This window comes from Vigna umbellata, chromosome 1, assembly GCF_029865625.1.
Source record: "Vigna umbellata cultivar VRB3 chromosome 1, Vumbellata_1.0, whole genome shotgun sequence".
Taxonomy (NCBI): Eukaryota; Viridiplantae; Streptophyta; class Magnoliopsida; order Fabales; family Fabaceae; genus Vigna; species Vigna umbellata.
Window position 1 is genome coordinate 13,564,953 of NC_142165.1, and position 14,744 is coordinate 13,579,696.

General features: G+C 31.4%; 2 protein-coding genes across 20 annotated transcripts; one reads left to right on the top strand and one right to left on the bottom strand.

Moving 5' to 3' along the window:
* Positions 1–2,002: 2,002 nt before the first annotated feature.
* Positions 2,003–5,109, bottom strand: LOC124820151 (receptor like protein 22-like). Its single transcript, XM_047291796.2, has one exon. The coding sequence runs from the start codon at positions 5,066–5,068 to the stop codon at positions 2,159–2,161; it is 2,910 nt and encodes a 969-aa protein (XP_047147752.2). The 5' UTR covers positions 5,069–5,109; the 3' UTR covers positions 2,003–2,158.
* Positions 5,110–10,438: 5,329 nt separating this feature from the next.
* Positions 10,439–14,509, top strand: LOC148204704 (uncharacterized). Of its 19 annotated transcripts, none has more exons than XM_088095986.1 (11): positions 10,439–10,841; positions 10,937–11,029; positions 11,728–11,820; positions 11,960–12,121; positions 12,326–12,463; positions 12,574–12,811; positions 12,896–12,988; positions 13,056–13,123; positions 13,476–13,592; positions 13,703–13,885; positions 14,313–14,509. In XM_088095986.1, the coding sequence occupies exons 2-5, from the start codon at positions 10,997–10,999 to the stop codon at positions 12,407–12,409; spliced, it is 372 nt and encodes a 123-aa protein (XP_087952112.1). In that variant the 5' UTR covers positions 10,439–10,841; positions 10,937–10,996; the 3' UTR covers positions 12,410–12,463; positions 12,574–12,811; positions 12,896–12,988; positions 13,056–13,123; positions 13,476–13,592; positions 13,703–13,885; positions 14,313–14,509. The 19 variants fall into 19 exon arrangements, 5 of the variants coding, with proteins under 5 accessions (XP_087952112.1, XP_087952116.1, XP_087952120.1 ...); XM_088095990.1 differs by having other exon boundaries at positions 12,630–12,811; XR_015781472.1 differs by having other exon boundaries at positions 10,456–10,841; positions 12,017–12,121; positions 12,387–12,463.
* Positions 14,510–14,744: the final 235 nt, after the last annotated feature.

A 14,744-nucleotide genomic window follows, 5' to 3' on the forward strand; every position in this document is an offset into this window, starting at 1 on the left:
TTGTTGATAACAGCGGAAAGCTTATCGTCGAAATTCGCCATTTCATATCTATAATCCCTGCACGAAAGTGATTGCAATATATATATGATCAATGTTATTTATATAATAATAAGAGAGAAATCGAAAAAAAAAATAGCATTGAGATAAAAACTTATCAGTATATCTATATATAAACTATTCCATGAATTCCTCAATTTATTAATACAAGGTACCCTGTGACAGCCACGAACAAAAGCAAACAGAAAATGCCAGTGTGTTGTTGTAATACTTACAAAATATGACATAAGAAAAGATTAATAATTAGACAATTGTTGTTTTATGAACATATACTATGATCGAAGAGAAATTATGAAGATGTGAAAAAAATGAATTACATATAATATGATTGCGGGTTGAGATCATAGGAACACCTAACCTAATGAAGTATATCTAATTATTGTGAGGATGAACTTACAATTCACCAAGGAAGAAGTCAAAATGATTAGCACAAACAACAGTGGTGATGATTGCCCAGTAGACAGCAACAGGGATCTCTTGCATGGCTTCGGCCAAAGCTGGGACATTCTTCAAGTCATAAACTTTGGTGGAGAGCCTCTCCAACTCAGTGATGCACTCAACTGCGATCAGCAAGTTCACCAAAATGGTTTAGTCAGCAACGACTTGCCTATTCCTCTCCACGATGTGAACTCGATTCATCTGTGCCAGTGATCTTCCAAGATGGTCTCCCCTTGGAACCTGGGCAAGATGCCAAAAATTTCCATCTTCCAAAGCCAAAGCAGCTAGAACTAGTATTGTTTTTCCATCCCACGAGTAGCTCCTCAGCTCGTCAAGTATCGACATTGTTGTCTGATGCGCGTGATGCTCGCCATGAGGTGTGTTCATCATTTACGCCACTACAGTAATGCTCTCACCCTCCACAACCTCCTTCTCCAACTCCTTCACAGATCTAATCAAACCCCTTGTGATGCCCTTGAAATGCAAACCTGAAACAGTGAACTATGTATACGTCCTTACCGTTTTCAAGCCATAACCCCAAACTCTAGATGGAATAACTCACAACTACAGTAATACAAAGGGTATCTACTGTTTCTTAAAACTCTATTGTGGACCAAACGAAAATTGTGCGTCTAATCAAACCGTTGTTGTGATTAAAAGAGAAAAATAAAAAATATCGTGGAGTTTAGTAAACATTATTTGTTGACTCTGGATCAAATTCATCCAACAAGTGTGAAGATTATTTGTTGTTTGTTTTAAAATCATTTCCTACATTTGGTTAGGTTGACATTTATAAGGATGATAAAGTAGTTTTAGAATTTCAGTATCCTATGAAACGCATACTCTTTGATGGAATAGTTTTAGAGTTTCTCAAATATAACATACAATTGTCTTTTATGACTATTATCATTAATAAATACATCTATGTTTTGTTAGCTATGAGATTTTAGGAGACTAGATAAATTTTGTAGCCAATATAGTTAATATAGTTATTTGTGAAACATTTTGGCCAAAGGTTGATGTACTAGGAAAACAACTTAAATATGAATAGGTTTGTTGCAAGATTTATTTTATCAAAACATTGAATTAATAAATATTTTATCAAAAACAATACTTAAAAGTTTACGTCTACTAATATTTCAATTAGAAACTAAAGAAAATTAAAAGGTTAAAATGGTACATAAGTAAATTAGAAGTAAATTATAAATCCCAATAATATGTGCCCCACGACCCCTTGTTCTAATTCTCTGTCTCTTATCTTAATTATTTTTAAACAATTAGTATTAAATTCATAACTCTTATCGAGTAGGGCCAAAACACACACAACGTGAATTACTTTATTTCTTTATTTGTTATGTATTTTATGAACAATTATAAGGTATTTTAAATAAATTAGTTTTAATTTTTTGTTATTTATTTTCAAATTTGGTATGTATTATTATCTCAATATTGTGACTTGACTAAATGAGTGAATTCATCTCAAACAAAATTTGAAAAATGTTGTAAATGTGCCAACAAAAGTAGAATACATTTATTTTACAACTAAGCACTCATCAAATCTTCCATACAACATGGTGTGAACAAGAACAAGTGCATGGAACATTTTGTAGTCATGTCACATATCCACTCATTTATTCTATCACTTTTCACTACTTCACATAATTCACCTCCTTTTCATCTTCTTACCGATACCACCTCCCACCATTTTCACAAGCCATTCAGGCTTTCCACTCAACAGTACAAAAATTCCTAGACCAATTCCAAATATTATTCCACATCCATATCCTATAACAACTTCTTCCCATCCAAATTCAAATCTCTCTTCTCGCCACAAGCTCGGAGAAGATGGAGATTGTTGTTCAGTGTTATTGCAGTTCTTTGACAATGGGAATCCACATAGTCCCGAGTTTCCAATGTAGGAGTTATTTTCAAAAGTGTTGAACTGTTTTCCTTCAGGTATTTCTCCAACAAGATGATTATATGAAAGATTCAGGACTTCGAGAAAGTTCAAATTGGTTAATTTTGTGGGTATCCTACCCATGAACATATTTGAGGAGAGATCCAATGATTCCAAATTTGTCAAATTTCCAATAGATTGAGGAATAGAACCACTCAGTCTATTATTGGAAAAGTTGAGTGCTTTAAGAGCATGAAGCTCTCCAATTACATATGGAATCTCTCCTTCAAATTTATTTCTAGATAAATCAATGATTATAAAGTTTTTTGGAATTTTTTTGAATGCCATATTTATGGCTTTTGTTGTTACAGTTGCAAATTCAATTACAGTTGCAAATTCATATATAGATTCATTATTGGAAGGTTGAATGTATAGGTCGTCCACTCTGTAACGAATAACGTTCTTCATGGCTTGAAAATTTTGTATATAACTTTTTGGTATTGAACCATTGAAGTAGTTGGATGAGATATAAAAAATAAGTAGACTCGAAAATCCATTTTTCATCTTTAAACTTGGAATGTGACCGTAAAATTTGTTGGCACGCAATACCAATACTGTCAACATTGGTAGAGTTTGAAGCCAGTCAGGAAATTTGTCCTCAATTTGATTGTTGGCAAGATTCAAGATCTCCAATTCTATGCAATTGGACAAAGATTTTGGCAAAATACCTTCTAAATTATTGTCATTGAGATTCATAACACTGAGAAAACTATTGATTGAGAAATTACTTGGTAATGTGCCGTTTAGTTCGTTACTTTGTAAATCCAAAATAGAAAGGGAAGACAAGTTCGCAAGGCATGGTGGAATGACACCTACCAACTTATTGTGAGACAAGATGAGAACATTAAGTGAACTTACATTACAAATGGAGGAAGAGATGTTGCCAATGAGCAAATTGAAACTAAGATCAAGGTAGAAGAGTTTGTAGTTTCTTGAGAATTGCTTGATTGGAGTTGTCAACAAGTTTTGGGATAGGTTCAAATATTTTAATGAATCTATTTCATGTATCCACTTTGGAACTGTTCCATTCAATTTGTTGTTGGATAGATCAAGTTCTATCAACCTTGGGACTTTTCCTGCAAATTTTGGAAATTCAGTCAGACCTAAAGAAGATAAATACAATCTCTCTAACTTGGGGAAATTGTAATTGATGTTGTGAAAACCACTAAAGTTGTTTGATGATAAACATAATTGGCGAAGATTTACAAGAGTGAAGATTGATTGTGGAATATTGCCCTGTAGCTTATTGTTGCACAAATACAGAAACTCAAAGGATTGTGACACCATAGCACTTATATGTCCTGTGAACTGATTATTTGATAGATCTAGTTCTAGCAAAGATGGCAAAGATAAACACCAAATAGGAATTGTTTCATTTAGTAAGTTGTCATTGAAGTGTAACCGAGTTAGCTTTGAAAGACTTCTTATTTTGTTAGGCAGAGGACCCTCCAATCTATTATCTGAAAGATCTAAGGAAACGAGATATTGCAGATTTAGAATTGACAATGGAATTTGACCACTCAATTTATTCAATGAAAGATCCAAGTGAATGAGATGTTGAAGGTTTGAAAGCGTTGATGGTAGCTCACCTCCTATGTTGTTATTACTCAAATCTAATTCTTGAAACTTATTTGACAAGGGAAAGACATTTGGGATTTGGTCACTGAATTGATTGATTCTGAGATCTAGAAAAGTTAAATGTGGAAGTGTTAAAAGAGAGGATGAGATTGAACCATTGAGATAGTTATATGAGAGATCAAGGAAAGTAAGATGCGTGAGGTTGGAGAAAGAGGTAGGGATTGACCCCTCAAAAAGATTATATGAAAGATCCAATATAGTGAGAGAAGCAGCACTGCAACTCAAGCTGGGAAGATGCTGGCCTCTGAGATTGTATAAATTATATGACAAGTGCAACTGTTGAAGTTTTGGTAAGCATAAGATGCCATTTTTCAAGTTTCCCCATACTCCAGTGTTACTGAGACTAAGACTAACTAAAGAGGTAGACTGATTGAGTGACCTCTTTGAACTTTGAGTCATAGCTACACCATCCAAAATAAGCTCTTTTAAAAATGTTGTGTTTTGGAGGAACTTCTTCCAAGTGCTTTCTTTCCATCTTAACATATTGTTAGAGAGATCAAGTGATTCTAATTTGGAAAGTTGTGAGATTTGAGAAGGAATTTCACCTTCAAAGAGACAACTAGACAAATTGAGGTGTGTGAGACTCACAAATCCACAAAAGAGATATGAAAGTTGAAAGTCGAAATAATTGAAAGCAAGATTAAGTGATTGAAGATGAGAAAGGTAGAAAAAGGTACTGTTCGGAAGGATTTCACCATAAAGGGCATTGCATGAGACATCGAGGCCTATGACACGACCAGAAATGGGATGGCAAGTAACCCCAACCCATGAGCAACAATCTGTTCCATTTTCCCAAGTTCCTATCTTTGTATCAACATTACCACAATTGAAATCATAGATATGAGAATAATTGAGAGAGCTTTTGAATTGGAGCAAGGCAATTTTATCGTGAGGATGACACAAGGAATGAGAGAATGAGAAGTGAAAGAAGAACATATGGCAACACAGAAGAAGTAACCACCCCACCCATGACTCCATATCTAACTGTGTTTAAGTGCAAATGTTCACTGGGATTTACTTTAAAGGAAAAATGTGGATACGGCTAAGTAATCAAAGATGAACATTTATAGCCAAAATAAAATAGGGAGATGGGGTTCTTTGATTGTGACCAAATTAATGTTTGATTGTGACTTCTAAACAAAATATGGCTCAGCTTCTAATATTGTAGCAGCATTGTCAATGGAATTGACTTGTTGGAGTCATTGTCGACAAAAATGGGGCCTATATAGGTTTGATTTCCTTCTTCAAATTTATTGTACTCTCTATCTTATCCACAAAAACGGAATTGACTTCGAGTCAATGCCCCAAAAATTGGGACATCGCTTTAATATTCCAACTACCCACAGTTATCGCAACAAAATATCTTCATTTTTTATCAAATACTTTCTTTTTTATTTTTTAACTATTAATTATCCAAAAAATACACCCACCACATTGTTTCACTCTTCATATATTTTATTCTTTCCTACAATCTTTACTGCAAACGAAATGCTATTCTTTTAATCTTTTCAGACACATTTTATATCTTTTCGTAGTATTTTTATTTTTCTCAATATTATTGTTGGAAGTCCCACATCGACTAGAGATAAGGCCAATTTATAATATATAAGTGAGGTGCAAACCTCACCTTACAAGCCGGTTTTGTGGGGTTGAGTTAGGCTTAAACTCACTTTCTAATAATTATTGATTTATTTTTCATCGGTTAACCTATATATAATGGTAGCATTTTAAACAAAACTAAATATATTGATTTGATTATAATTATTTAAGAAATAAAAGTTGGTTACTAAACTTGTTGATCAGAATAAACTTAATTATAAATCCTATGTATGAGCTAACAGTTTTGGGTTTTAAACTCGTATTATATGTTTGGATTTTATAGCAAAAGAAGAAAAATAAAGATACAGTAAGTGTTAAATAAATATCAAATAAAGATATTATATTTAACATAGTAAAAACTATATACGGAATCAATCTCATTTGTGTTGAATATATTACTAAAGGGTTTTAGACGTATGTTATTTTGGGTTTTTAATGTTTGATATTTGTTTGACGTCTATATGAGTGACGTTAATGAGACGTCGGACCCAATAGGTCAGACATCTATATAGACGTTTGACTATACAGGTCAGACATCAATATAGACATCTGACACTATAGATCAGACGTCTAAAACGTTGCCGTATTTGATTGCATCTTTTTCCGCTTGAGGCCTCTCGGGTTGCTTCTGGCTCATGGTGATTCGAGTTTACAACTTTATATTTTAGTTGAAGAGGATGTATTGTACGTTTTTTTTATTTGATGGTTTTAAAAACGTAGTGGAGAGAATTGGAGGAGTGCAAAACACAAGAAATCGCCGCCCGGGAACGCTGCCCAAGGACACGAGAAAAACTGCACCAAAACCCAACGAAAACGCATTTTAATCGGTTCAAATGAAAGATAATGCATCAAAGAGTGATGTAATCATAGTAAAATTAAGGTTTAATACCTCTTTTGGTCCCTCTTTAGGAGAGCAATGTTCAAGTCCGTCCTACGTTTTTTAAAAAGTTCGATGTGGTCTCAAGATGTGGTCCCAATTATATTTTATTAATTGGTATAAAGAAGAAAAGAAAAAAAAATGGTCCTTAGATTCTGTATTGCCACCAAATCTATCAAGGGCATTAATTGTGACGTTATATTTATATATTAAAATCTGGAATTAAAATTGTGGATTTAATTTTCAATTAATTACTCATGCAAAAATGTTTACGTATTGGTAAGAAGTGAGAGTGAATTAAAAAAAAATAGCACTCAAGTCATTTTACATGCACATGATAATAAATATGTAATAAATAGCAGTGGATAAGATTGCTTATTTGTAATTTGCTCAAGGGTTAGGTTATCTTATTTTTGCATGTCATGTTGTAATAATATTTCTTTAATATATTTTTTCTCATTTGAACTGGTCATCATTTTCTTTCTAATCTCCTGTTATACGTGTAAGGTTGAGTTAAAATAACTAAAATCACTTATTTTTCTCTTTTAATATTTGGTTAATTAACTAAATTCTCATTTATTTTTATGCTTTATTAAATGTTTTGGTCTCTTCGTTCTCATGATTTTATTTTACAAAGTCTTTATATATTTTGGTCTTAATCAATGGTCAATCTAGTGTGGCATAGTTAACCATTATCATTGTCACGTCAAAATCAAATAACAATACTAAATTATCAACTAACATATATATAAATAAAAATAGTTGAAAATTTCAACCCATTCAAGCAACTATATCTTTTGTTTATTTAACTCATGGATTAAAAAATGTATATAATTATTGTAGAGTGACCTGAGGAAAGTAATAAATAAATGAGAAAAAAGAGATAATTGTTTTTTTTTTGTTGAAAACAAGAATAATTATAAAGGAATAAGTGATTCTTACACTTATTTATTGAAATTGAAAAAGATATACATAAAAAATGTTACAAGTATTTAAAAAGAAAAAGTGAGTATGAAATCAATAATGTATACATACGTATTTATGTATAATTTAATCGTCTGTTTTTTTTCATTAAATTTAAATTTTAACTAAAAATATATTTATGTCATATATTAAAATCATATTTGCAACTTTGGTAATCAATGCAACTGTCTACTTTAATAAAAAATTTAAAATAGGAAATATTTCCATTTCAAAGAAAAGTTTTAAAGGGACGATTGCATATTCATCATTTCCAGCATTAGTGTGTTAATAATTAAAAGGAATGCAATTGTTACTTATTATTTGCAAGGTGATGTAGTGAGAGAAATTCGTTAACGCTATCATGTGATCATGTGGCCAGTAAAAAAAAAGTTTAACTTTGCGTCAATGTTAGACATTGAAATTATAATTAATTTGATTATATTATTTTAATTCTAAAATTATTAGTAAAATTCTACTTATGATTATAATGTTAGCTACTCTGTTTATAATTGTGATTAACACAGTTCTAACCACTATTTCTATTATTATTATTATTAATTAATTAATTAATTAAGACGATGAAGTTTATCACCGTCTAAATCTACTTGTGACGGAAAAAGTGTAATATACCTTATGTAATTTATGATAATTGTAGCGTTAAAAGTAATAAATTAATTTTAAGTCTAATTTAGTTTTATAAAATTGATTAATCAAATAATATTTATATTTATTTGTATATTATAAATTTGTTTCACTTTTAGTCCATGTAAAATTTTTAATATATTTTTTTATGTTGATATAAACGTGATTAAATATTAATAAATATTTCATTCTCGTATAATAATAAGTAAGACGATGGATTTAATAAATAATAAATATTTCTATGAGTAACTTTTACAAGTAAAACGTATATTTAAGAAATATCCAATTACTACAACAAATAATAGTTATGAAAATAAAAATACAAAAATAACCTATAAAACTATTATTTTTGTATTACAAAATTTTATAAAAAAAGTGATTGGGCTAAGCAACATGAATGCTAAAAGACGAAGACTTTTCCTTTAAAGACAGAGAGACGAAGACTTGTTCTTTATATACTACAGAGAGATATGACCGCTGTATTCATTTCAGACATAAAACAACAATTTGGATTTTGAAACATCACATATAGCATTAAGACCTAAAAACAAAAACAGAACAGAAGTTTCTGATAAACTAATGTGTATGACAGCGAGTATTGTGGCCATCAATTTCAATTCCGATGATGCTGCTGTCCCACTTTTCCCATAGATTAACTTATCACTATCTCTTCTTAATACAAATCATTGTCCTGCTGTGTGACATTTGGAGTTTCAAAACCGTTTTTCAGAGACCAAGACCATTTCAAAACACCATTTTCTACTTAACTATCTTCATACTTTTCTCTCTAAAAAATTTTCTTTTTCAATGCTTGAATGTAAAAGATAATGCAAGAGTTATGACTTATATGTGTATTTTTCATTATCTGAGCTGGCAGGGTCCCTCCTTGTTCTTAAACCAATGGCCATGAAAAAAGAAAGCTTCTTTAAATATATTCCTTAAACTATAGACAAAGTATATCTGGCATCACTTTTGAAATGTATTGTCACCCCCCTTGTCCAAGTGGTTTCAATATATATATATATATATGATTGGAAATAATAAACTTTTTATTTGGGAAAAGGGGGTTGGTTAGGTTAAACCTTTTTGGTGCTTAAAGTTGACCCATGAGAGGTTTAAAGTATGAAAATATATGTATATTGGTATTGTTCGTAAAATGTTTTTATTTAAATTAATGACCAGCAATTTTTCTTTTTAATTTTGTGAGTATGGGAGACGGTGGAATTTTCGTCGCAATAATGGTTTTAATGCAAGCCAATGGAAAATGACGTTGTGCATAATGACTAAAATTAATTTAAGTTACGCAGAATGGTTCCAAAATCTGACAATTTTGATGTTGTTATGAAAGGATCGGAATAGATAATGTTTGATAGAGTTAAGGATGGGCTGTTGAAGTGTAGAAGATGGGATAATGAAGGTTTGATTTAGTCACGAAAACCGCGTCTCATGTTTTTAACTTGGTTATAGATATTTTGGCTGCTTCCTCTTTGATGTAATTTTTCTTTTCAGAGTGTGAAAACTTGAGTTGCAAACACAATGGAGTCAAAAACATTGGTAAGTTGGTTTGTTTTTTCATCTCTCATTCTTTGTGACAGTTTTGTCTTGCTTCATTTGAAAACTAATGTACAAGAGTTTGTTCTATACGTCTAGGAGCATATATAACAAACAAACGAATAAAAATAGCTAAGTCAATGATATAGAAGATAACAAATATCTATCTTCAAAATAGGATCACCATAAATGATGAGTTGAATGAATCCTAGGATGGGACATGTTTGTGCTTAGAAAAACTATATTTGGGACTTAAATCTAACTAGACATGTTTAGTTTTGATTTATTTAAGTTGTGGTGAGAAAAACTCGAACATCAAAACATCTTTGGTTGAAAAATTTTACATGTCAAAATATCCACAAAACCTATGATCCATTTATCAGCTTTTTTTTAGAAAAAATATTTATTTTAAAAATACAAAAAAAAATGCATTTAACTTTAATTTGTCAGTGTTATTAATTTATCAAATAATTATATACAAACATTTAAATAAGATTAACATAAACTTTGTAAAAGATTTTAATAAAGTTAACTACTTTTTTATATAGAAAATTTTTGTAAAATATAAAAAACCGAATTTTTGACTAAATATATTTAGTTTTTCTTGAAAGGCTAAACATATTTTTAAAGTATATAAAATAATCACACTACAAAAATAATAGATTATAGTAGAGGTTTTATTTCGGCGGTTTATAAAACCTCGAAAAAAATTGCGAATATTTTTATTAAACCTAATTCTCCTCGCCACTCTTTCAATTCACCTTTTCATCTTCTCTAGGTTTTCATTTTCTTCGCTGCCTCTGGACTTCTTTGCGCCTCCATGGCTTCTCTTTGCATCTCAATATGGCTTCTCTTCTACAACGTGCCGGAGCAGGACACCGCAACCACTGTCTCCCTATTTTCCGACGACAACCCCTTTCGAAGAATATCTGCTTCTCTTTCCGACACAATCAACCAAGCTCACATCCCTAACAACGGCAACGCTGAGAACGGCGATGAGCAGAAACGTCAGAGGAACAAAGAGAAAAATCCAGTCGGAGGAGTAGGAAGCTTTAAGCTTTACCCCTTATCGCAAAGTATCGTACATTGCTAGCTTCGACGCGCACTGGTTCAGCTATTGTAATACCTATTTTCCCAAAACCTAAATAAACCTCATGTATTTTTCAATTGAATCATCCAATTTGCCCTAAAGTTTGTATATTTCATGTTTGCAGCGCCGATTCATTAAATACACAGTATTACAGGCTTGGCGATCTTGACAATTGTTCCCTCCAATGGTCAAGACCAAACCCTCATCTAAAGTCCAGGTTTGCCACTATTTTTTATCTATGGTTTTTGTCTTTATTTTTTTTTCTGAAACAGAGAATTCGATTGATTTTATTTTGAAGATTTGCAATTGAAAAGGTCATGATCTTAATTTTTCATTCCAGAATATGAGTTCTTTTATTAAATGTTTGGAAGATTTAATAAAAAGGTTGTAGTTTATTATTATTAGTAGCAGTATTTGAATTGCTACATTGATTAATTTATTAATATCAACTTATCTTCTGCTCCTAAAAAGTGTGTTTGTCTGCTTTCTATTACGGATTGGCTGATGAAGATACAATTTATTTTGCAGAATAACATTCTAACTTTATTTTAGCTTATAGATGTTTTGTTAGTGTACTATAAAGATCAATCTTCAATTTCAACAAGGTTAGTATTATTGTCTATGAGATGAAAGACAATGGATAGATACATAGTATGCCAAGTTTACTACTAATCTAAAAGCTACTAGAGATGACAACTAACAAAACTGGGCAAATAGCACATGTTGAACATTTTCTAGACCATACAAAGAAGGTAGTAACATTAGAAACTTTCTTTTGAAATTTGGGAAGGGTTATGAGTAAAGCAAGTAGATGAGATATGAGATAGCTACTTTAACCTGTTATCTTCCTCCCATTCTTACTAAATGAATATGATTTTTTTGGCTGACTTAGAGTCATCTGATTGAACAATGCAGCCTAAGCTTATGGCAGTATCCAATTCCATATCATTTGTCAATCCTAAGGTGCCTCTATATCCACGACTTGCTCAGGTGAAGTCTTGGGATGAAGTAAGTTTATCTTTCATATGATTTCTCCTATTATGGCTTTGCTTTCAGTATCCTAACGCAACATGTATAGATTTATTAGAACTCGAATGATGAATGATCGCATTAAAATTGGTAATTTGACATGATATTATGGAAATAGGAATTGATGTTAGTTTCTTTTCTTTCGCACTCTGGAAACACTATTACGATTACGAAGAGATTTCATAATTATTCGGCCAGACATTCGAAGTTTATTTGCACTGATCTTCTGCATTGCACTTTGCTGATACGCCAGACAACCATTGCAATTATCAGTATGACAGTAAGTTCATTTCTCATCTTCTGCTCCTAATTTAATATCCATGTTTGTCCTCCTTAGGATTTTGGTGTTTATTTTCTGTTTTTGTGTTAAATAATCTAACACTATTATAGGATACATTATTTGTACAGTTCTGAAAAATTATCAATTGCTGATAGTGCAGAATCTCATAAATCAGATTCGCTTTTGGGATTCTAAAATTTATAGATTAGAAATCCGGTGATGCGGGTGATGTGGGATAGTTTTGATCAGCTGTCTGAAAATTCAGGGGATTGCAAGGATTTGTTGTGAGAGCGATTAAGAATTACACAGACCAGCTCCTGGACTATGGCAAAGACACTCCATGTAAACCATTGCTATGAGCTTACAACCTCTATTTTTTCCCAATTTTTTTGTTTATATCTTATTCTCTCACTGACCAAATTCTTATTGAATTGGTGAAATCATGATATCAGATATCCTCACACAAACTCTTTTGTTCCTCTCTCATTTTATGGGAGATGTACATCAGGTGAGCATGATAAACCACGAAAATCACCATATACTAAGCTAGCATCTGACTTTGCAATTTAGTTATTGTAATGGCTCTTTTGCGTGGTGAATCGGCACCCTCTACATGTGGGATTTACCTCTGACAAAGGAGGCAATTTAATTAACATTCACTGGTATAGAAGGAAGCAAAATCTTCACCATGTAAGTCTAATTCTCAGGTTCATTCACTACTACTGTATGATCTATTTCACCATCTACTCTACTCACCAATTTTTTGCTACACAGGTTTGGGATGTCAACATAATTGAAACAGCCAAAGAAAGATTTTATGACTCAGACATAAATAGCTTCACCAAAGCCATTCAAGAGAATATAACGGTATTTTATCCCAATGTATGATACTTCTTATCAAAGATTGATGCTTACTCCAAATTCTCTGAAACAGAAAACATGGTCTGATCAAGTACGCGGATGGGAAACCTGCAATTCTAAGGAAACTACTTGCCCAGATATGTATGCCTTTAGATCTATCCCAAAGCTACACTTTTTCTCACTCGATAATGTATATATACATTTCATTCTAATCTTCACTACACTTTTTCATAATTTTTAATCAAATTATATACTTACTAATTCTTTATAATCTTTATGTGTGAGATCTCTAGGACATTGTGGGGATATTGGTATTCAAAAAGGGAAATTAAAATTGACTTAGGAGATGTTGTTTATCCTTACTTTTGGTTAATTAAACCATTGAAGCTTCTAATGTCTAAGATCCTGATTCGGATTAACTTTTAGCTTGCAATTGGAAATTTCCATCGAGGTTTCATATATGCTATCTGATCTTGGGCTACTGAATTTTCAGGCTTTGTCAAAATCCTTTGCAAGTTGATCACTATCCGCAAGTGAAAAAAATAACCAAACCATTTCTGCTTGACAAGCTTTCTCAATCTAGATGTTAATGTAAACTGAGTGGCCTTTGGTAAACAAACTCCAACAATATTTTTTAGTGTTTTGCATTTGTCTTTTTTCTCCTTCATGTGCGCTAATTGTCTTTATCCAAGTAAAAGTAACCTACAAGTTGACATGCAGGGAAATTAATAACCCAAGCAACATTGAAGTTGGTGCTAAACCTCCTGAGGTGAAGGAAAAATTACCAGTCAAAAGATCAAAAGGAAATGCTAGTGGCTGTAGTTTGAATATGTGGATTACAGTAAAAAGTAGTGAACTTGGTAAAACAAACGGAGAATCTGCTGATGGGATTCATTCCAAGAGGTAAGATTTGGTTATTGATCAATAGTTGTTAAACTAAGCCTATGTTATTTGAATCAAAGTAATTTCATGATTTAGAAAACGTGATTATCTATAATATATGAAACTAATATAAATTTAACATAAAACACATTGAATCCAACGTGATACTCTTATAAAATGAGCATGGGTCATTGTAGACATAATAAAATGTTACAATTTATTTATAGATATCTTTTTGTCTTTACTAATTTAAATATTTTTAAGTTAAAGTAAAATTATCTTAATATGTAACCAGGAGTATTTGAAGTGTCTGTGAAGTATTTTATGATATTTTTCTCATCTAAACAAAGTTACTTTACTTAGGAATGGAGCATTTATTAATCACTTTGTCTTGATAGAGCCAATGCATACCATTAGTATACTAACAAATTATTATTTTATATTGTAGATATATGATAAAAGAAGTGTGCCAAATGATGAAGGCAATGAAGACAATGAAGAACAACAAAATTGATTAATGATTGTAATTTAGAAAATGTTTATTTTAATTTTTAGGGATGAACATATTATTTTTAATTTGAACAATTAATTGTATTTCTAACATTTATGGTTTATTTTTTATAATAATATTTAATTTTGGTTTCACATTTTGGTTTATTATTAAAACATATTTTATGATTATTAAATTCATTTGAATAATGAAAAACAAATTATTTACTGACAGTTCTAGAAATCTTAACTATGAAAATTCAGTAATTACCGGCGGTTTTGGAGAACCCGGCGGTTTTGCTGAACTCAGTAAATATCGGCGGTTTTCATAAAACCCCCGTAAATACCGGCGGTTTTTATCAAACCCCTGCAAATACCGGCGGTTTTTATC